The sequence below is a fragment of the Lepidochelys olivacea genome, assembly GCF_965140295.1.
Source record: "Lepidochelys olivacea isolate rLepOli2 genome assembly, chromosome: 2".
Lineage (NCBI taxonomy): Eukaryota > Metazoa > Chordata > Testudines > Cheloniidae > Lepidochelys > Lepidochelys olivacea.
The window spans coordinates 201,821,771-201,845,873 of NC_140412.1; the positions used below are offsets into that span (position 1 = coordinate 201,821,771).

A 24,103-nucleotide genomic window follows, 5' to 3' on the forward strand; every position below is an offset into this window, starting at 1 on the left:
GCCACCAGGAAATTTAGACTAGAAATTAGACGAAGGTTTCTAACCATCAGAGGAGAGAAATTTTGGAATAGCCTTCCAAGGGAAGCAGTGGGGGCAAAAGATCTATCTGGCTTTAAGATTAAACTCGATAAGTTTATGGAGGAGATGGTATGATGGGATAACATGGTTTTGGTAATTAAATATTCATGGTAAATAGGCCCAATGGCCTGTGATGGGATATTAGATGGGGTGGGATCCAAGTTACCCAGGAAAGAATTTTCTGTAGTATCTGTCTGATGAATCTTGCCCATATGCTCAGGGTTTAGCTGATCGCCATATTTGGGGTCGGGAAGGAATTTTCCTCCAGGGCAGATTGGAAGAGGCCCTGGAGGTTTTTCGCCTTCCTCTGTAGCATGGGGCACGGGTCACTTGCTGGAGGATTCTCTGCTCCTTGAAGTCTTTTTAAACTACGATTTGAGGACTTCAATAGCACAGGTATAGGTGTGAGATTTTTTGCAGGAGTAGTGGGTGAAATTCTGTGGCCTGTGTTGTGTGGGAGGTTGGACTAGATGATCATAATGGTCCCTTCTGACCTGATCTATGAATCTACACAGTGTTTCTTTTTACCAGAGGCTCAGTCAACTTGATGTTAGTTTGAACATTTGTACTGCATCATTCTGATTGATTGCAGTTGAATTTCTTGAATACGAGTAATTTTACCAAGTGTCCCATATTCAACATAGGGAAATATGGTCACCCCATGCAAAATACAATCTATATAGAATTTTGTTGTTTTTGTTGTGTTTTGGGGTTGTTTTTGGAGTTCTTCTGCTATGTATGCTTTTAAGTATAGTCATTATAGTCAATGTATGTAGATTTCTTAAGATGAAAATATCAGGTATAATGGTCCACAATATATGTTGTATAAATGTCTGTAAATCATTCACTTTTAAATGCATACAATGTTACAATATTTCTACATCCACATGTTCTGTCAGTTACAAAAACTATTACAAAAGGGCAGAACATTGTACAAACAAAATGAAATTATGGTATATATCACATATATTTTAGTGAAAATGTATTAAATTAAACATGCTTATTTGAATTAAAAATGCATTTCAAAATTATCTATATTTAATATGACAAGGAGGAAGGGAATATGTAATGGTGTGGTATGAAGGCTTTCTGGCAAGATGTTGGGAACGCTGCATTAGTCATGAAAAATAAAGACATGAGTAAGCTACATGATCACCCCCAAATGAATGCTTATGAAAATCTTTATACCACATATCATCATACTCTGTATATTCCACTCATTCTATATGAAAATGAAAAACTATTTTAGATCATCTAAAAAATTGCATTGCATTGATACTATGTCATATCCTTCCATCTGTGTTTGTTATTCTTCTAACGCAGGGATCCTCAAACTTCATTGCGCTGCGACCCCCTTCTGATAACAAAAATTATTACATGACCCCAGGAGGGGAGACTGAAGCCTGAGCCCAGCTGCCTCAGGTGGCAGGGCAAAAAGCCTAAACCCCACCATCCTGGGTGGGGGGCCTGTATCCTGAGCCCTGTGACCCAGGGCTGAAGTCCTTGGGCTTTGGCTTTGGCCCCAGCCTCGGGCCTCAACAAGTCTGAGCCAGCCCTGGTGACCCCAATAAAATGGGGTCGTGACCCACTTTGGAGTCCTGACCCACCGTTTGAGAACAGCTGTAACCCCTACTTCCCTTGAGCGCAACTGTACAGAGCTTGGAGGGAGCAGAAAATTATAATAAAGTTTAGAAACTACCAGCTAGCCCTGAACTGTTGCAAAATATTGGATCTGAAAACCAGTACTAGGCCAGATCTAAATAATACCCCGAGTCCTGCACCTCAGACAAATGCAATTTTCGGGTCAGCTGACACATTTGTAGGCTGCTTCAAGCTGTTCAGAAGTTTGAAATGTTAGAAGTACTTTTGGTGAGAGAGCAGTGGTGAAGGGCAGTGAAGCAGTCAAAGATTCAGGATCACTTACATTATTCAGAATCACTTGGCTCTCGTATATCACCACAACATTTGTGGGGTCTAGGCATTTACACGGCAGCTGTCATCTTGAGACATGTATATGAAATGCTGTAATATATACCATATGTGTGTATCTACTGCATTGCAGTTATATAAACCCTTGTATACGTAACATTTATTTTTCAAACAATAACTAGTGACCAGATAATGAACTATAACATGCAATATTTCATCTTCTGCTACATTTATATAGTAAACACAATTTGTTTCTAACTGGCTGTGAATGTTGTGGCCATCTTTTTCAGTTTATATCACACCACATTTTAATAGCTTCCGTACTTGTTGATTGACACATCCAACAGTGGGTAATTTTAAGGTTCTTTCTAGATGTTTTTCCTCCCATCAAGTTTTTCAGATTTCTCGACCCATTTCTTGTCTGATAGGATGCAGTGAAAGCTGCTATTATTATTTAATTAGCAAACAAAAACTATATTTAGTGGCAGTTATGGGTGATTCAGGGCACACCCAATTCACCCCAAACCTTAACAGCATGGAGATAAAAAGCTTTGGGGAAAGACTTATCCATCTTCATATTGCCTACAACATTGATAGCATAATTAAGGCTAAGATTTAGTCACAGGTATTTTTGGTAAGTCATGGACCGGTCATGGGCAATAAATAAAAATTCACGGCTTTTACCATGACTTTTACCAAAATACCCGTGACTAAATCTCTACTCTGGGGAGCCCCTGCTGGAGGTTGACTTCTCCCCAGCTGCTGCTCACAGGGACCGCTCTGCAGCAGCTCTCCAGCTGCCATGGGACCGCTGCTGCTTGGCTGGTCCCCTGGGCACCCCCAGGACTGCTGCTTGGGCACTCTCCAGAGCCAGCCACAGTGGCCATTGCTTAGGCAGTCCCCATGCCAGGTGCCCAGAGCCTCCTGAGCAGCGGCTGGTGCGGCTGGCACCGGGGAGCACAGAAGCAGTTGGCCCCGGGTTGCTGTGGCAGATGCAGCTGGCCCCAGCCAACTGCTCCAGCATCCCTGAAGCCAGCTGCTGTGGAAGTCATGGAGTTCGTGGAAAGTCATGGAATCCATGACTTCTGCGACCTCCATGAAAGAATCGCAGCCTTAAGCATAATCCAGTACTCCAGAATGCTTTTACTTCCATCTACAACAGATATCCAAAGAAATCGCAACTTAATCTGACTTGTGCTTTAATGCAAAACCTTAACAGGTTTTATATTAATATTAACAGAGCAACACATCTGTCATACAGTCATTGTATTTGGGAAGTTATTTTGCTGTAACACTGCTGAGGTCACTGTTAAGTTTTTGTTTTAATGTGTATTCCATGCATAAAAGTAGATCAGAGGAAGATCTGAAGACATTTGTGAAAGGATACAATGAGCTGGCTTTTGAGGCTGCCACCAATGGATGTGTGGAGAGAAGTGGGACAGTGGTCTGATAGGAGGATGAGTGGATAAGTAGGGAGAGGCAGTGTTCTGATAAGATTTAAAGATGGAATTTGATATGGTAGAAGATGGGGAGCTAGTGGAGGACTCAAAGGGTGGGTGTGGGAGTGTTATGGTGAGAGTGACAGGCAAGGAAGATAATCTCAGCAGTTGTTTGCCTGGATCAGAATGGGGCTGCCTTGTTTACATATTTAGTAGCACACTTATGATTAGTAAGCTGTCTGAACCACCAAAGCTGCATCCAGGTGCCACACCAGAGCAAAATTGTAGCTCAGTGTTTGTGAAGGATTCTTAATATTTTCTCTGAACATCTTGGGAATTTTGTTTACTGAAGAAGTTCTAATTGACATTCCTGAGTAATATTTTTTCACTGTAATTTAGAGACTTTTTGTCTTCTTCCATTTACATTTCTGTACAGTATTGTAATAAGATTATTGTTGTAAATCACATAAACTGAGGGACATTTTCTTATTCAATCATCACACAATTAGCATCATTTGGTTCTGAGTAAAAAGTTTAATATATCCCGGACACCACAAAAGAGAAGAGAAGGGGAGAAATCCAGTAGGGAATTGTGATGTGAATACATTATTTGTTTTTTTTTTAAACACTGTGTAAAAAAAGAGTTCCTAATTTGTCGTTTCAGTGGTATCAAAACTATACCTAGAAAAGACTTCAGATGCCTTTAAACTAGCTTGCCTTTTTGTGGAAGTAGGAAGAAGGTTCCACGCTGTTCTTCTGAATCTGTTCATTCAAGAGGTTGTGGTCTAATCAGATTATAATTTGTCCATGCCTTGATTAAGAAATGGAAAAATTATATACACTAGGAAAATAGGGCAATAAGAAAAAAAATGGAGCTGAAATGATCCATAAAAACATGACAGGTTTTTAATTGTGGAAGGGGGTTACAGATCATAGAAAGATATGGCTGTAATCAATTTTGTTTAGCTTTTAAAAGATATTAGCCTATTAATGCCAAAGAAGTAAATAAAAAAGCCTTGTTGATAATGATCTCAACCTTAATATCACAGTAACATATTTTCCATGTTTTTTTAAAAAAAATATTAAAGGTGGAAAAAAAAACAAATACAAATATTAGGTAGGTCGGGGTCAAGGAGGTCTTCAACCAGAACAGCAAGAAGTTAGTGTCAGAAATGAAATAATGTACCAAAGATTCAAGAATTTGAGAGGTTCCATTTTGGGTCAACTCTGGTTTGCTTCTGAGATTGGACAAGACACCAGCTATGGCAATACAATATTATGGAGACTGTATTGTCAGCATCATAGTTAAGGCAGCATTGAGCTTTTCATTTCTTTAGGGATGAAAACAAATATTTTTCATAACCAGGATGACACCACTTCCTCTTAGGGGACAGATTTAATTATCTAGAAAGTCAGAAGTAAATGTATTCAGTAGCGTAGGCATTCAAAAGTTAAAATGATTCCTTTCTAATGTTTTTGAATGCCTGCGCTACTGAATACATTTACTTCTTTCTAGATAATTAAATCTGTCCCCTAAGAAGAAGTAGTATCATTCTTGTTATTATGTTATCCATTTAAAAATTTAGGACTGATAACTATTGTTTCTTTGAAACTTTCTAATTTACAAACAGCTGTGTTCTAACACAGAAATTTCATGAAATTTCAAGTATAAAATCTAGTGCAAAGAGTAGCTGAAGGCAAAGAGAGTTCCTTTCTATTATGATAAAAATGCACAGTACTCTTCATCCCAAAGAGAAAAATCAAATACAGAACACCTGATCTGAACATCTAAGAACCCTTTACTCAGACAGGCAGTACAGTATCTATCGCTAGAAAGGGAAGAGGGGCAATTTTTGCCAAATAAACTGCAGGCTCTGATGTGGACAATGAAATGTAATGATATAATACCTGGTCTCCTAGCAAAGCTAAACTTCTCTATCTGCCATCTTTGACTCCATTGATATTTCCTTCCTGGATTTGAGACTTTTGTCTCCTGCCTCTTGTGCTACCTCACTGAAGGCAACTCCTGCATCTCCTTTGTTATCACAGCATCCTTCCTTGTTTGAAAGTAATGAAAACAAACTGAAAAGACAAGTAAGCAATATGATTCCCATAGTCAAGCCCTTAGCTAGCTTCCAGCCTTCTGCCGGAGGAAGGATTTTTTATTTTCAGTGTGGACTTTATCATAAAAAGAGCTGGTTGAATAATTTTCAATAGAGCAGTTTTCTGTTGGAAAATAGTTTTGTTGAAATCAAAATGTTTCATGGGAATGTGTTGATTTTTGGCAGTTTTCCTCAGGAAAAAGTTGAAATGAATTTTTAACTCTTGTTTTGATAATGTTGAATTTTAATGTATGTCTAGATTGTATTTCAATATTGTATTTGATATTTTATATTGGAAGGTTTTGAGAATGAAACAATTTGACATTATCTAAATGAAACATTGTAGTAGATTTAAAATCAACTTCTTTTTCAGAATTTTCATTTCAAAATTTCAACTTTTCATTCCAGCTGAAAACAAAAACAAATTAGAATGATCTGTGGAACAGAAATTCCATTTTCCAATCAGTTCTAATCATGAACTAGTCTAATCTAATCTAATCATGAATCAGAATAATTATTCTGAGAGCTGAAAAAAACTCTTCCCCTTGACTAATCTTGTACATCTCCCCTGACCAGTATGTGCAGGAAAGGAGGAACCATGACAAAATCCCATTCTGTTGGGGAAAGGGTGCATGATATGTCCCAATGACCTGTCTAAAGGACAGGTACTACCAGTTAAGAATCCATTTTAACCCCTCCCCCCAAAACTGCTCCAACCCATTTAAAAATAATAGGGTAATATTTATAGTCGCAGGTGCAAGTGAGGGCAGCTTTGTGAAAAACACTCTCAACACTACTGACTTTTTAAAAAATGGTGTTCTGAAAGTCTCAAGAGGGAAGAAAGAGACCGGCAGAAATCCTTTTAAATTCTTTGCAGAAAGGCGGGCTGTTCAGGCTTTGTGCAGGAGGCAACAGCACTGAACCCTTTGCACTGTATCATCATCTATCTTCTTAAATAATTGTAAATTAGAGAAGCTTCAAGCTTCCCATCTGATAGAGTACATCGCTACATGACTGGCTTGTGTGTTTGGTAAAGTTGATAGTGCAGTTTGTAATAGCCATGGCTTTCAATGTACTTTGCATTTTTTTTTTGCAACAGTGTTACTTACAGGTTGTGCCAGTACATACTGCAATATTTTATTTTGTTTACTTACAGAGGACCATCTCTATGATAGACACAAACATAGGCCTAAAGCACTGAAGAAGAAAGTATCTTTCCATATTTATTTTTAGCACAGGATTCACTTAAATTTTCATAATTATTTAAGTTTGTTTTATATGGAATTTTACAGTTTAAATGAAAAATGATAGTCAGAGGCCATGGTAAATTAGTTATTTTGCCATAACATTGCAGTTCTTGGGTACTGTGGGATGCAGACACATTCATCTGAGCTCACATCACCCTGAATTGGGTATTTAGTATGGCAGATTCACAGCATCAGTCTATTAAACTGGAACAATTTGCCAGCTGATTTGCTGTTCTTACATATAACATGCTACGTACGGAGTGAAATTGAGACAGCATATCTCTCATTTCTTTAGAATTCCTGATGAGGGTCACTAATCTGCAAACTGGTTCCTTATCTTTTGGGGACAAATAGTTGTAAGGGTGAAAAGAGAATGCAATGAAAGTAAGTTTAAAAGAAGGGTGAATTTTGTAAGAGATAGCAACCTAATACAGTAGAGCGGATAAAGCACTGGAAAGTATTAATAAGGAAAAATCCTACAGTGACATATAAAAACCTGTGGAAAGGGAAAAGTTGCAAAAATCAGTTGAAATTAATCTGCAGACCCTCACCATCTTATGACTTAGTTATTGCAACCTCTCTGATCTTGCTGAATTCCCCTCCCCACCCCACCCCTAGTCCACACAAATCACAGTTACTGACCATCTCCCCCATATTGGAATCCTTTAATTGGCTCCCTGGTTTCCTTCATATCAAATTCAAGATTATTTTCTTCAGTCTGAAGGCCCTTCAAAACTCTGTGAGTTCCCTGCTTGTCTGGTCTTGTTTTTTACTGCATCGCTTCCCTCCCATTCCACTTTTCAATGACACCAGCCTTGAATAGTCATTTGTCTGCTTCTCCCACAGATGTCTGTACATGTTCTTGTACATTGCTTCTTCAGCATGAACACCACCAATGAAGTACTCCATAAGGCTACCCTACACTACAATCCTTCATATCTTTCCTCAAGACCTCTTCTGTTTTAGAACCTACAAGAAATCAGCCAGGTAAAGATGGTTAGGCTGAGCAGCTGTCAGGGATAGGATGCATAATTTAGTAAAGAAACAACAAAAAAAAAAAAAAACCCTACCCCAAAACAAACAAATAAACAAAAGCTTTCAAAGATTCAGAGTCATCAGTTCACATAGGTATATGCTATGTGAACCAGCAGGAGAGTGAATTTGTGTGGGGGGGTGGAGGGTGAGAAAACCTGGATTTGTGCTGGAAATGGCCCACCTGATGATCACTTTAGATAAGCTATTACCAGCAGGACAGTGGGGTGGGAGGAGGTATTGGTTCATATTCTCTCTGTATATATAAAGTCTGCTGCAGTTTCCGTGATATGCATCTGATGAAGTGAGCTGTAGCTCACGAAAGCTTATGCTCTAATAAATTGGTTAGTCTCTAAGGTGCCACAAGTACTCCTTTTCTTTTTGCGAATACAGACTAACACGGCTGTTACTCTGAAACCTATTTTATTATTGTTACCCTCGTCCTCCCCTACCCCTACTCTCACTGGTTTGTTTTTCCTCACTTGTTGTGGTCTTATTTCAAATTAAACTGTAAGCTCTTTAGGGCAGAGATGATGGATTCCTATGTACAACAGAGCCCCAATTGGGCAGCACAGCAATAATGTCATTGGCAGAGAGGGCAGCAGTCAGCTACATGGAGAAAGAGTTACTGCACAGACATCTCTTTTGTGACCTTTCCCCGTACCACATTATGGGCTCTTCTGGCAAGGGGATGAGTTTTCTGAAGTCAATGGGGCCACTCACATGCTTAAAGCTAAGCACATGCTCAAGTATTTTGCTCTATTGGGCCAAGAGCATTCACCACTGTGCCAGCCTGAGCCCTATGGCCCTTCTGCTGCTATCCAACAACAGAAGGGCACAGAAGAGTCTGTTGTTCTTCTCTCTCATCTAATAAACTTGCAAGTGCTGCAGATCGTCTCAGTAATGGAATAACAGCTTGTGAATTGAGTGATTTTTACATAAGAGAGCCAATATGAATCCTGGTGGTGGTGGGGAATAATGACTGTTTCAAATGAAAAATATCCTCTGGAATGTTCCAGGAGGGTAATTTTTACATGGTGCATGCGCACACAAAAATTACAGCACAAAGTGGAGAAGTGGATTATAGTGCACTGCATTGATTCTCCAATACTCACCCTCTGGGATTCATTTTGAATTAAAACTGAAAATGAAAAGATGAAAAAAACTGGAAAAAATTTTACTGAGCTGCCATAAAGGTCATATATAATGTGTTGCATTAAATCACCAGAACACACATATAGCAATCAGTGGCAGCACAAGTAAAAATATAGTCTTGCTTAATAGTTTGACAGATTTCATCACAAGAAATGGCATGAGCTAAGCCAGAAAAGGGGGAAGCACTAATTTTATTGTACAGGGAGTAGCCAAGGCAATCTGACATGGATGAAAGAAGAAAAGCATTTTATTGTAAGTTAGACATTGACCTTGCATTATGTTTTTTCTACCTCTGTGGCAAACAAGTTGTTTTTCGGGAGTGATCCCCAACACTGTTTTATGTTATTGCCTCTCAAATGTCCTTGATGGTGAAATAGCTTTATATATATATATATATATATATATATATATATATATATATATATATATATATATATATATATTACTTCAGTAATTTGAAGTGTGTGTGTGTGTATATATATATATATATATATATATATATATATATATATATATATATATTTCTGCCCTATAAATATACACTTCAAATTACTGAAGTTCAGTTGAAGGATGAAAGACAAAATTACAAGCATTATAAATATGTCTAAAGAAGAAGTATGAAAACACAAGATGGTTTAATTTTTCCATTTGTTGTGTACGTGTTGGAGTGTTGACAGTACTATTGACAGAATTCCCAGTTTCTTGTATGTGCAGTGGCCAAAGTTTGCTGCAGAATAGCTTTACTTCACTTCACTGATGTTACAAACCCAAGTATAGCCATTCAAGATTTGTTAAACATGGCTAAAGGCAGAAATTAAAGGAGGTAGATAGTCTCACTTTAACTTCAATAAGTTCTATGGGGTTTCTTATAGGACTCTTAGGATCAGTCATAGAAATTAGAGATGTTAATAGCCTACTTTATAATCCAATCAATTCCCAGTGCCAGGATTGGATAGTTTCTTATGATATATCTTGCATTTCCCCCCCAGTCTATTTTAAAAGGCACAAAGAGATTAGGGCTTCAACCATTATTCCACAGCCTAAGGTAAATCTCCCATCAGGAACTGTTTTCCATTTGGCCTAATTTTTCCTTTACTTTCATTCCATTAACTTCTGTTTATTCTCCCATGTCCTGGAGCCTCTCCCCTCACGTGACTGAGCAGCAACATTGCCCTTACTAATGCTTGGAAGCAGAGGTATGGATACCAGCTACCATGCTGGTTGACGTTTCAAATCCCAGAGGAGATATGGTCTCTACCAACCCAGTCAGATGACACTTGAGGCCCCTTCTAACCCTGTGGTTCTATAATTCAGCTAGCACATACTTTGTATCATCAGCAGCATATTCAAGCCAGGGTCTCAAAATGCTTTTGAGAAGTAGAAAATGCACCTAATAGTTAATAGCCAAATTATCTAGCCTTCTCTGCTCATATAGTATGATTCATATGCTGGCCTCATAGCTGGCACTGCTTTATGTGGCTACCTCACATAGTAGCAAGATACTGCCCCAAAAGGGTTTAAAGCTATTTTGGTTGGATGTATTTCCCATAACAACCAAGAGACAAATACGCATTTTCTTCCCAAACAGAGTTCACATCTTGTCTGATGTGAGGATTAACTGCTCACACCTGGGTCTCTGCAGCACACACAGAGATACCATTTTTTCTGGGAATTTTATAAGGATATTTAATAGGAAGACCAAATGTTCTAACTCAGGTCTTACTCAGCCTCTGACCACACATACCATATGACTTCTGCTTTACTCTAAACAACCATATAAATCTTTGTCCTTCATAAGCAGTAAAATTCACTAACTTTTACAGTCAAAATTGTTGTTGAAAAATTAGTTTGTATAGCATGGTATTTGCAACAAATACAGTGACATCTGGCTTGAGTGACCACACAAAAAGATCATCCAAGTTCTATTGACTTTTTTGATTTTACCTTAAAGTCTCAAAAACGAAAAGACAAAGGACCCCAAAATCTTTTTTTAATCTCATGATTTTGAAATTTAGTGCATGATTTTTTGAGGCCTGACTCATAATTCTAAACACTGAAATGATAGTAGCACCTGCAATATCATTTGACCAATCCAAAAAGAAATAAAAACTAAGCAAAAGTACCAAAGGAAATAACAGCTCATCTTCAAAAGCCTAATTCATAAATGTGGAAGGAAAAGGAAAATTCCAACTTGAACCAATGGACATAATCTCTCTGTTTTCCTTTGTTTAGTGGTGGTTGAATTTACAGTTGAGGACTTTTACCTTTGGCTAATTGTTATAGTAATAAAACAATAATACATGAATTTAATTCAATTAAAAAAAGACCCTGGAATTTAACAACTGCTATCAAACTTGCAGAATTGCACATGTCTTTTCTGCAAGTTACTACAATTACGTATGGGCACAATACACAGAATGTGGAATTCTACTAAGTTATCACCTTCTGCTTCATCTGGTTGCAGAGAAGATTATGCTTTGACTGCAGCTCTCAGATAACACAATGCAAGACTGCTGAAGTTGGCATAGATCTTTTAGGCTTTGGAGAGGATACCACTCACTTTTACTGTTAAAGAATATCGTCACACGCAGATTCAGGAACTAGCATGACTATCGCATGCAGTCTGCTTCCTACTTCGCCCCTTCTGTGAGGCCCTGAACCTGAGTGAGAGCATTGGTATGCCTTTCTTCCATGACTGCATGCAACTTTTCCAATATGTTGTTTCTTCTCATCCACATATGCAGCGTTATCTGCCAAATGATGATGATGCTGCTGCTACAGAAATTGGCCCAGTGTGCACTAGCAGAGACTTAATCAGTGGCCTTGGAACTCTCTGAAGGGTTTTCAGCTTGGCAAGGTTATGGTACAGGCTTTTTGAGGCAGGATGGGGGGGGGGGGGGTCAGGAAATTGGTGAATCTTCCTCTAGGGAACAGCAAGAGCCATTATTTTCCAGAAGCCCTCACCTTATGCTTGTGAGAAAGGGAAAAGGTCAAGCCCCAGCTTCTTGGCGCGCACACAGAATTCAGTAATAGGGTATTGGGTTTGTGTTTGGTGGTACTTTTGGGCCTTCAAAATACATTCTGAATGGGCTTCCTGAGTTGTAATGACACTGTATCTCCTGTAGGCTGTGCTCTACTTGAATTATACTCTTGAGTTCCCACCTGACCACCACGTATACTTATGATTATATTTATTCTGTGCATATGCAATACCCATTTGTAAGGGTTCTGCTCCATGGCTAATCACCATCTGACATATTTCACATGTTGCCCAACAAATATTCCCCCCCAAAAGAATGTATTTAGTACTATTTCTCCATTATTTCATGTCCTTCTCAATGATGGACCTCTCCCCTTCCAACCCATTCTGTTGTTTCTTGTGCAAAGTGATTTTATTTATTTATTTATTTAAAAATAGCAATACAATTCTATAAAATTCTATGACAAGAAAATGATTAAATTCCTGGAAAGTATTAGAGGAACTGGAATTTGGGTTTCCAGGAAATTCTGAAATTTAAAAAAAAATCAGAGCAAAAAGTTTAAAAAAATAATTTCAGGGGAGATTTCGAAATTTTAAGTTCCTTTCTAGTCAATCAAAACACTTCCTTTGATTTTAACAGGTTTTATAAAAAAAATTACTTTTTTGTAATTTATAATATAAAATAAGATTTTGAAACAGTTATTTTGAAACAAAAAGCATTTCATTCCAAAAGGCTGAAACAGCATGTTTTGACCTTATCACAATGCTGACTTTTAAATTTTTTTCCTAAATGAAATTTTGTCTGACTCTCACATTTGGATACTATGGTATGTATCAATTTTGATTAAAAAAAATTGTCATAATTTTTGGACCAACTCTGCTAATTATAACAAAGCGATTATTGAAGCTTAGATGTTTTAGTCGCAGTAAGACTAGAACTACTATTTTCATCTTGTATCTCTTGTAGATTTTCTGATCTAAACAACTGAGGACAAGATTTCCTGTTGTGAATATTTTTTGACCATTTTGTTTCTGGTATCTTCTTAAACAGAAAAAAGCAAGTTCTTTTATCTTCTCCCAAATTATTTTAATTTGAGGCAGAAGGTATTTTTACACATTACATTGATTGTGCAAACAAATATTGAATGTCTGGCTGTGCAAAAGTGTACAATGCTGTGTCCCAGGAACTCTATAAAAGAGACATTTTCAGTATAAATAGGGAACATGGTACTTTTTTGGCAACCAATATATACAGAGAAGATTTAGACTTGAAAAATAACTACAGATGGAGTAACAGAGATGCTGCTAAATGGATTTCCTGCAGACAGAACAAGTGAGTCATTGTAGATGTAACTTTTTTGCATTTTGACTCTTAATTTGGTATACTTATGAGCATCTAATGAGTTACAACTTAAAGCTGGCCGGGAAATAGAATTTCTATCCCATTAAAAATGAGTTTGCAAGATGAGTTTTTGGTGGGGCAGTGGAGGGGGGACAGAATTACAAAATATTTTGTTTGGGCAGCAGGAACATTTTGATGTTTCCAAAATAAAATATACTCCAGAGACTGCCAGGGAACAGGGTATCCCCTCTGCTGGATTAACTGGCTCTGAGGCTGCCTGGAGTGTTTGCCTCCCCCTCTGCCCACCTGGCAGGCTGCCTGACACCTAACTTTTCCTTGGAAACCTGTCTGGTTTCCTGCCAGCTTGCCCATTTGGCTCTTGGGCAGCCCGCCTGGCTTGCAGCTCTCAGGCTTACAGCTCCTTCATAGCTCAGGTCCCAGGTTCCTCTGCTCCAGGCAGCCCACCAGGTAGACTGTCCTGGAGCTGGCGCTCCCAGTAGAGCTGGGTGGAGAACAAGAAGTCTGTTTTGCAGAGAATTTCAAAATTTTGGGTTGTGTTCTAATCTGAGCAAAACCAAATCTGAAATATCTGAATCTTCCATGAAATGTAATTACTGTTTTCTAGTCATGACTAGAGCTGGGTGAGGTAACTGATTTTTTTTTTTTGTTTGCTGGAAATTCCTATATATATATTTTTTTTTCTATCAAAATTATGAAAAAAATTGGCAAATTGAATTTAAATGGAATTTTTCAAAGAAATCAATCTGAAGTAGATTTTTCCTAGCACAGACAGTGGCCTCCCTTTATAGCCTATAGCCCAGTGCTTAGAGCACTTACCTGGGATGTGGGAGACCCAGGTTGAATTCCCTGCTGCTGGTCTCTCTGTCTCTCTTGTTCAAGCTGTTCCACTTTGTTTAAATAATTAGTCATTGGAGCAGGGATTGGAACTTGTGGCTTTCCCATCCTACATCAGTAGTGTAACCACCAAGCTCTTACTCTTTTCTAGGTCCAATTCTTTGCTATTATGCATGAATATGACTTGCTATGCTGAATGACAATGAATAGTAATTGGACCAGTGAGCACTCTAACCACTGGGATAAAGGTTATAAATATATCCCTATCCTTCACCACTAGCATCACAGCCCTCCTCTCCCTCCCTGCCCCATTATTTTTTTTAGCTGAAACTATTAAGTGAATTCATGTGGAATTCATAAATATTTTCAGGTCCACTGAAACAGCACTTTTGTCTGAAGTATTTTGTCCAGCTTTAGTCATGGAAACTCTAGAAATAGAGATAGGCTTTGAAGATAAGAGTACTACCAGTTTATCCTGACTTGTATCACCACGACTATATCTTGACACACTCTTCAGTTTTCTTCGGAGGTTTGCAGTCCACTCATTTTCCAGGACCATCTCTCTTTAGCTTGCAAAATTTGAGAGGATCACAGTGTAATGTTGGAATAACTGAAAATTCTATTAGTAATTTCTCAGTCTTGATGGTGCTTTATAATGTAGAGGAGAAAGCACTTACAAAGGGTTGTTTTGGAGGTTAAATGCATACTACCCCTTGATCTCATACATGCACTGCTATGATCATCTCAAATTTTCCACTCCCTGACAACAATACACATTTAGAATAAGAGCCTATACAGTGGCCTGGTTCTGAATATTACTTCCAATTCCAACACCTTGTTGGGTTCCTAACCTTGGAGAAGTTTGGTTTCTTATTAAAATTGTGGTTTAGGCTTGCCCTTCAGTATGTGCCTAAGTGGGCATATTTTTATCTTTCAGGATGAGGAGTGTCCATGCCTTCTGACAATAAGCTAACAAGTCTTGGCACATTCTGTCTGTCAGACTTCACAACTCCGGAGAATAATTGATTGCAGTTGTTCATGGTGTTTCTAAAGCAAAATATTTCATGTGACTGGAAAGTCAGTCAGTGGTATATATTCATTGTTCCTGTTTTTAAAATACCACCCCACATACAACACTTATATTTGCAAAGCTCCATAAATAATTCATAGAATATCAGGGTTGGAAGAGACCTCAGGAGGTCATCTAGTCAACCCCCTGCTCAAAGCAGGCCCAATCCCCAATTTTTGCTCCAGATTCCAAATGGCCCCTTAAGGATTGAACTCACAACCCTGGGTTTAGCAGGCCAATGCTCAAACCACTGAGCTATCCCTCTCCCTGAATTCCTCACACAATCCCAGTGGTCTCAGTACAATACTTCTCATACTTTTCCCAGTAGTTACCAAGTGGTATGTGAGATTACCACAATTTTTTCCATGTACAGTTCTTAGGATAGGATATAGGACCTGTAGAAGTTGTGTGACAGTGCTTGGAAAATGCTGACTTTCCAAAATTTTCTACTGTAAATATTCATTTTCCCATTTGATATTTGGGCTTAATCCTGTACTCCTTACACAGGCCAAAATCCCAATGATCCAGAGATGACATTTTAGCTGCCTGAAGTACTTGCTCTCTGGCTCCGGGCATCAGAGCTACAATTCATATTCATGAGTTCCCAACCAATTCTCCCATCATGAGCTCAAATCATATATCTAGTTTTTTAAACACGTTTTAGGTAATACAAAAAAAACCACTACATACATATTTGATGAAGTTTATATCTTGGCAAATTATTTTAGACTTGGAATAGTACTGTAAGTTGCTATTTTGTAAAATTCATCCAATATGGCTATTGTTACTTCCAATTTATAACTTTGTGTTTCATTATTTATTTGCACACATGGAATGTAATTGGCTGGGAAGCATTTTGTGGTACAATTTGTTTTGTGTATCTGTCTAAGAAAAAGTATTGTGCATAGTATAAATTCTCCCAAAATAAACATAGTAAATCAAAACAACATGACAATTAGACTATGAACAAGTTTAGAGTTGATTTCATAGAATCCTAGAATATCAGGGTTGGAAAGGACCTCAAGAGGTCATCTAGTCCAACTCCCTGCTCAGAGCAGGACCAATCCCCAACTAAATCATCCCAGCCAGGGCTTTGTCAAGCCTGACCTTAAAAACTTCGAAGGAAGGAGATTCCACCACCTCCCTAGGTAACCCATTCCAGTGTTTCACCACCCTCCTAGTGAAAAAGTTTTTCCTAATATCCAACCTAGACCTCCCCCACTGCAACTTGAGACTATTACTCCTCATTCTGTCATCTGCTACCTCTGAGAACAGTCTAGATCCATCCTCTTTGGAACCCCCTTTCAGGTAGTTGAAAGCAGCTATCGAATCCCCCCTTATTCTTCTCTTCTGCAGACTAAACAGTCCCAGTTCCCTCAGCCTCTCCTCATAAGTCATGTGTTTGTAGGGAGTGCTAGGAATCCAAGAAAGACACAATCCTGTTCCCATTAAGATCACTTGGGAAAAGTTCCATTACTTGTAGTGGTTGCAGGACTACGACTAAAGGCTGAGTGAAATGGTTCTTAAAGTGTGTGTCTATTCTGCAGAGTGACTTTAAAATGACAACTTATTCAACAGCTCTGCCCCCTGTGAATATTTGGGGTTGTATCTACTGATGTTAGTGACAAAATAAGATTTTACTACTCTACTCCTGTTAGGCTTGTGTAGCCAACATAGTTCAGACGGAATGACCTGGCTTCTATCTCTTCTTGTACATCAGGAATAGAATTGTTTAGTAAACTCCATTCAGTTCACATGCTTTAGAACTTTTGCTCTGTCATGTACGTTTTGGATTTTTTAAAATATATATTACGTCTGCTAGAGGAATGAGAACATCAGTTGGCAGCTTTCTTGCTAGAACACACCTTGAAAATTCTGAATAAAGGATGAAATCAGAGCAGTGGGACTATATTAGTGAAATTTGCATAGTAAAGAAAATTGCATATTCACAAAGCAGTTGTTGAAAAATAACTTCAGAATGGTTATGCAAATTCCTGCACTTTGATTGGTTAATAATGACTTTCAGGCAATCAGAGTACAGGGACTGGTATACTATGTGGTTATTTTAAAAATAACTTGATGGTGAAAATCAGACACCTTCAATCAATCAGATTGCAGGGAACTGGATAACTTAGAAAAAAAATCTTATGGTAATGCTTTAATAATTTAAAAATCCCTGTGCTCAGAAATGCCTGGAGCATGGTTGCTGATACTTAAGCCATCCTGAGGCAGAGAGCAAGCATGGAGAATTTCAGTCTAAATCTTTCACAAAATGATCAGAAAGAGAAAGCATGGACTTATAATGGAAAGTGACAAGTAACCTCAACTATAGACATCGCTACCTGGTTCACCTCTATTACTATTCAAACTGTGGTACAGTTTTTCGCTTTGCCATTAATTAAATTCACAAAATACTCATCTACAGGTTTGGAAATAATTTTTGTGTAGGATGGATTCTTGCTTAGAATAAACCGTTTCCTATTGGTTCCCCATTTCCTTACTTAGACTAATCCTGCAACAATTTGCCCTGGCATTCGGGCTCGGGCAGCTTTTCCCGTTGACATCCAAGGAGGGATGTAAAAGTGGTTTAAGGACACATCTGGTACAGATGTTTTCATTCACTGGTGTTGTATTGATAGAACCCAGGAAATTGTGCCCTTTTGTGCCTATACAGCTGCTCAAGCTCAGGATAATTTTAGGTTGCCATAGAACAGAAGGACCTAGTTATCTAGACTGATTGGAAGGCAAGCTATGATTATTAGGAATCTCTTGAAAAAGAGAGTTTGTGGGGCATGTGGATTCCAGGGTTCATGGGGAAAACTCATGTAGCTTGACAGGTTAATGCTGATATATAGAGACCTAGTAGAAAGATGCAGCCACCAAACTTTCACTTGTTGCTCATGCAACCATGCAAGAGTGTATAGACGTAGGGGATTTAGAATTGCAGATGCCATTGTCAGTTACTTACTTGTATAGAATATCCTAGGAATGTTTGTTTTTCATTTTGAAAATTGCTGTCATCTATGTTTAGAACTGATCGGAAAATGGTAGCTACATTTTTTTCATCAGTTTTGAAAAAAAAAAAAGAAAAAAAAAAGAAAAAAAAAAGAAACAAACTTGGACTATAAATGAAAAAACAGTTTGGGCTTTGATATATAGTGAAATTTTAGATTTTCAAAACCTACAATTTGGGCGGAGGGTTGATTTTTCATTAAAAATGGAACATTTAGGAGGAAAATGTTTGTTTTTGAGGGGAAGGGGAGGACACCATTTTGAACTGGAAACAAGTTTAGATAGAGCTTGACAAAATTTTCCATTTATATCATGGTATTGTCCCACCGTAATTTTGTTGTATTAAATCTAAATCCATAACTCCCTAATATTCAAATTCTTCACCTGCATATTTATAGAAACCTAGAGTTGAAACAGCTTTGATCTCTTTTTTCATATTTTCCTTTATTTCTGTACTATGAATATTAAAAACTAAAATTCTGATTATTCTATGTACACAAAAGGGTCTTTTGTACAACTGTACTAATGGCTCCATAGCACATTGTATTCCAAAGCTGTACTTCCACAATGACATGCTAAGAATTTTTGTTTGTTTTTTAAAAAGCAGAAGGCTTGTAAAGTTAACTTACTTTTAAAGAGAACTGCTTGGTGTAGAGGGCTCTGTTTTAGGATAAATGACTCAAGGAACAGAAACCTCACAGATTCAATGGCGCAATACCCATTTATACCAGATAAGTATCTGGCCCACCTTGACTAACAATTTGGTGACTCTTGGCTGTTTAACTCTACATGTGTCTGAGTAAATTGATCTAATGGGAAATTCAGTTAAAAATGAATAAATGTGTCATAATAAATGTGTGTGTAATGGTGGCCTAATACTATGTAGAAAAAAGCCAGTGTAACTCAGAGTGCTAATCAACTGCATTATCCCAGATGTTTCAAGTACTGTGGCATATGTTGCTACTGGAATAAAACCTTCATGACGACCTGCATCTCAAAAGTATTTTGCGTTGATCATAGCAATTATATCCATGGCCAGAAAAGACAGAAACAAACAAGTGAAAAGAGACTCTTCAGCAAAGCTAGTAACCCAAAAACTAGTATGGGAATTTTATGTTTAGCAGTAGGTTCAGTTCTGTCACCTGATGGGGTTTAATTTCATTTCTGTCTATTTAACTTTTATCAGTGGTGCTTAAAACCCCCTTTTGTTGTGGTAGAAACCCAAAGAAAATTAAACTAAATATTTGGATGCAGCCAGTGAGGGCCCGTCTGGCAAGGATAATTTACTTGATATTTTTCACTGTGAAGTACACTGCCAGTTAACCAGGCATCAACAGTCAGTTTTAGCTCCTAACCCCAAATCCACTGAAATCAATGGAAAGACTCCCATTAACTTCTCTATTTTTTGGATCAGGCCTTTCATCTGTAAATGTGCACTCAATATAATACAAAGACAATTGAGGAGGAAGATGAATGTTTCTCTTTCTATGACCTGGTATCCTGCACATGCTACTTTTGTAAAAGTGCATAACACCCTCCTAAACCACAAGTTAAGATAACGTACAGGGAAGAATTATAAAAGAAGTAGAGAAACGGAAATTGTGAATGCAAAACCCTACAGACAATTGCATTCAAACTGACACAAAGGGGTGCCAGTGTTACAGGAATGGCTTAGAGCCCTGCTCAGCAGGGCAAGGGAGCATTAGTACTGAGCCATGAAGAAGCCCATGCTATCTTAACACACTAGCCCATTGCCCAGTCAGTCTCTAGGGTCACAGTGGGTAATCTTTCAATATGTTCCATGGTAAAATGAAAAAAATGACTTGGACCATCATTGTTCCCATCCTGTTTGGCTCAGACCCAACTCATATTAACCAACATGCTAAATCTATGCATGCTGCCTCTATATTCTGCAGCCTCAGAACAATTTGAAACTTGAAAGCTGGAAATTTATCATCTCTAATGGATGCTCTCAGAAGCTGGAGAAAGGCCAAAAGGAAAGACTGGGGGATGGGGAGCTCATTACCATCAAGTGGAATTTTCTTTCATTTTCATAGATGTTAGTACTTACCATATTTATCATTACTCAAAGCCCAGATTTCCATGTGTTGTACAGGGATTCCTGTTTTTATTAAAGGAAACATAGCCAATATTTCAAATAAATCTGTTTTAAAGTTTGTGTTAGGTTAAACTTCAAATCACGTAAGAATATAAAAGCTCAGTGTGTATGTAGAGTAAAATGGTAAAGAAAACTATTCATTCCAAATTTTGGTTTTCCAGTCAGGTAATATAATTTAAAGAGACTCAAATTTATATAAGAAAAGTTTAAATGAAAATTCAAGTTTAAAATCATTCTATTTGATTTCCTAACAATACCCATTATAATAAATGTTGTTCTTTAGCTATTTCATTGGCAGGCTCCAACATACTGTATATGGTATCTTTAAAAGAGAATTGTCCACATTTTAGCATTTTAAAAATCATTTCCTTTAGATAAAAGTACATGTACAGTATATAGAGAGTAATTTTAAATCATACTATTTAAAGTCCAATGTTAGATGCTTAGCTGCAGCTCCTAACCTAGCATGAGAAAAATATATTTTGCAACATGCTTTTCTAAGAGCTAAGCATGCATTTTAATGTGAAATGGGAGAGCAGAGAGCTGCCATGTTCTTAAGCTACACTATAAACCTAGAGGCTCCATCACACTGCAGCTGAACTGCTCTTAAAATGCATTGAGAGAAGCTACAGATTAACAGTATTTAGATGCATTGGTTTGATGTAATTTCAGGCTGCCTGAATTAATGTTCTGTGACAAGCCCTCCCTTGCAAACCTTTAGAAGCAAACTGTTTCTTTGTCTACAGTTTTAAGCGTGGCTACAGTCTCTCGTAGATTCTGCACTGTTTCTCACATATTGGTTTTTGGACAAAGTCGAATCATCATCTATGAAGGACTAACTGCCCAAAGGGTATACACCCAATTGCTAGTGGTTTATTCAGCTTTGACACTTCTCAGTGTGATCCTAACTGCCTTTTGTAAAACAAGCAGGCAAGGGAAAGGCTCAAGAGACTTTCTTCTATTCATTTCTGTAATAGTTTTCTTGCCACGGGAGACTTAAGAAGATTTGTACTGCCTGCTTTCTTTTCATTAGCAGTGAGTGCAATGCTGTTGGGTAAGTTAATGTGCTAGACTATAAAAAGAAAAGCACAGGAATTTGAAAAATATATAGTTTCTCATTAATCCATTTTAATGTTATTTTTCTTAACTTATTCAGTATAGGATGCAGACAAAAATAAAGCAAAGTGTAACAGTTAAGATATTTTCTGTTGTTCTGAGCCAGAGAATTAGAATTAGCTGTAGTCTGTTTGTTGAATGCAATACTATGCTTCACTGATTTTTGGCAGGAGCATGTTAAAATTCTCATTATTAGACTGACAAGGAAACCTGATTGAATTTTCAACACAATCATAGTCTCTGTCATGGAATGTAACACTATTTAATAATTTCTTTTGTCTTTCTATATGCAACAAAATACACCAGTCTTCCAGGGGCTTACTATGACCACCACGTTGCATTAACCTGCCATGCTTAAATTACTGTTAGATGTGTTTACTTTTTCTTTTCCTGACTGTCTTCTTGAATCTGAGAAGGAAGATTGGGCAGATTTGTTAGTAAAAAATACAACTGTAGTATACAAATTCTTATTGTGTACAGTACAATAGCTATTTGGATCCTAATTACTTCAAAGGTTAAATTTGGCTGAGAAATAGAGGTACTTCAGCACTGAGTTTTATACGTTAGTATAGTTAATACATAAAATTTATATTGTGTGTACATACGATGGCATTCTCTTTGTATTTGTACTGTATTATCACCAATATCATCACTTTCCCAAAATTTCAGGACACACAAAATTTCCCAGGAACGTTATTGATAACCCGTGTACATAAATTAGTTTTATGGAATAATGCTTTCAGAAGGTGAATGATACATGTTAAAATCTACATTTGATAAATTAATACAGGACACTCATTCAGTACATATATACATTCAGAAGAATGAATCTAATGATAAATGGTAATAGTCACTAGAAGAAGATTGCATGCTACATCACTGAATTTATTAATCATACTGCTCAGCAGCAGCAAATTGAATCTTTTCTTTGATATTTTTTTCTCTTGGTGTGCTATGCATGTTTGTTGTGTTTTGCATTCCACAGATATGCCCAGAACATAGGTTAACCACTCTACCAGGAAATAGAGACAAAAATAATTACCTAGAAAAATACTGAGAACTCCAAGGAAACATTTTTGCGGGAATGATGCTTTTAAGAGAGTGAGCAAAACAAGTGTGACCTGAATTGTAGACCAGAAGTTCAAGATTTATAAAGCAATTTCTTAGTAAAATATATACCAATAAACAGAAATTTTTAGAGTAAAGTTTTATTATTTTTCCCAGTGTGTTTTTGGTTGTGTCTTTGACATTTTGAAATATTAAAGTAGAAATAACCTTTGATAGATTTGACTTACCGCTATCTCTTATTAAAGAAATCATGTTACCACAGACCATACTGCTGTCAGCAAGTCTGCATACCTGATGTCCCAGTTGCCCATATATGCATTGTATGTTGAAGAACTGCCAGCAAATGATATAAATCAAGAAACAAATTATATTCTTTCTTATGGTGTCTTTGAATTTGCATGCATCCACATTTTTACAAATAATCACTCTGTAATTAAGTTCTTAAACAACTATAGTGGCTTGTAGATGATTTCCCTGAATTCTATTTGTATCATTTTATAGGACAGAAGGTTGACTCACTGGAAACTGTAATGTAGATCAGAGCCTAAAAGAGACCGTTACTCATGCATAGTTATATAGAAAAGGAAACAAATGGAAGTGTCATGCTCACCTCAGATTTCCCCCTCCAGTAAAATAGAAATAATATCATTCATTTCTTAGAAAAGTGGTTTAAGTCTCAAGTGGATAGAATTACTTCTTTTTAAAGATATGACACTTTATTGGCTTTCTAGACAACATGCCACTTTCCAAAGTTGTTCTGCTAATGTGGTCTATTTCTGCCAGCTACAGTAACTCAGCAAGAATTTGAAAAACCAGGCTACTCACCTGGAAAAACCTGGAGTGAAATCCTGGCCCCATTTCAGTCAGTGGTAAGCTCCTCCCACTTCAGTGGAACCAGGATTATTATTTACTCTCTAAACTAAAATGTGGAGGGGGAAAATAAGCAAGATTTACTAAAATGAGATAAGATTATAGTTTTTAAAGCCATGGAAGGCTATGTGTACGTTTATGTTTAAAAGGAATTCATCAAGTAGTTGATTTCCCTATTCCTTTCAAATGTTTTTGGCATGCTTTGCATTTTAAAAGTCCGTATACAAAACAGTACATCAAGAATACTGTTGGTAAACCAATGATCATGATGTACCTCTATCACTACATGCATTTGCTGAAGGCTTCTTTCCTTTGAAAGGTTTGCTTTGTTTGTTGATTTCTCCTCATAATAATAGAAAAACAAACACAGTGCCTTGCAGAAAACATAACCTGCAATAATTTCTTGTACACAGTATTTTTAACAGTCTCGAAGGGCCCTGTTCAGCATTCTTTAGTCACTCAAACTCCCATTGAGTTCAGTGGGCATTTTCAGGATTAACAAGTGAGTGAGGAATACTAAATAGTGCTCTACAATAAGAGTTTATTCAAATATGAACAAGCCTTTAGGGCTACATTTTCAAACTAAATTATCTGATTCTTATATACAGATGAAGTTTGTGCTCATATTAGAGTGTTTGTTTGTGGGCCAAAAAATTGGCAGTAGAAGCTCCTACCATCTCAGAAACTAGT

At 37.4% G+C, this 24,103-nt stretch overlaps 1 protein-coding gene across 2 annotated transcripts in view; it reads left to right on the top strand.

The window, feature by feature from the left end:
- The window catches only part of ZNF385D (zinc finger protein 385D), a 609,568-nt gene that overhangs the window by 214,878 nt on the left and 370,587 nt on the right, over positions 1-24,103 (top strand). Inside the window, exon 1 of one of the 2 annotated variants that reach the window (XM_084619095.1) lies at positions 21,131-21,413. The exons of the other annotated variant lie outside the window; for it this stretch is intronic. Within the exon in view, the coding sequence (XP_084475221.1) occupies positions 21,404-21,413 (10 nt within the window). The 5' untranslated portion in view covers positions 21,131-21,403. Of the gene's footprint in view, positions 1-21,130; positions 21,414-24,103 lie in introns of those variants that run through there. 2 annotated transcript variants of the gene reach the window in all.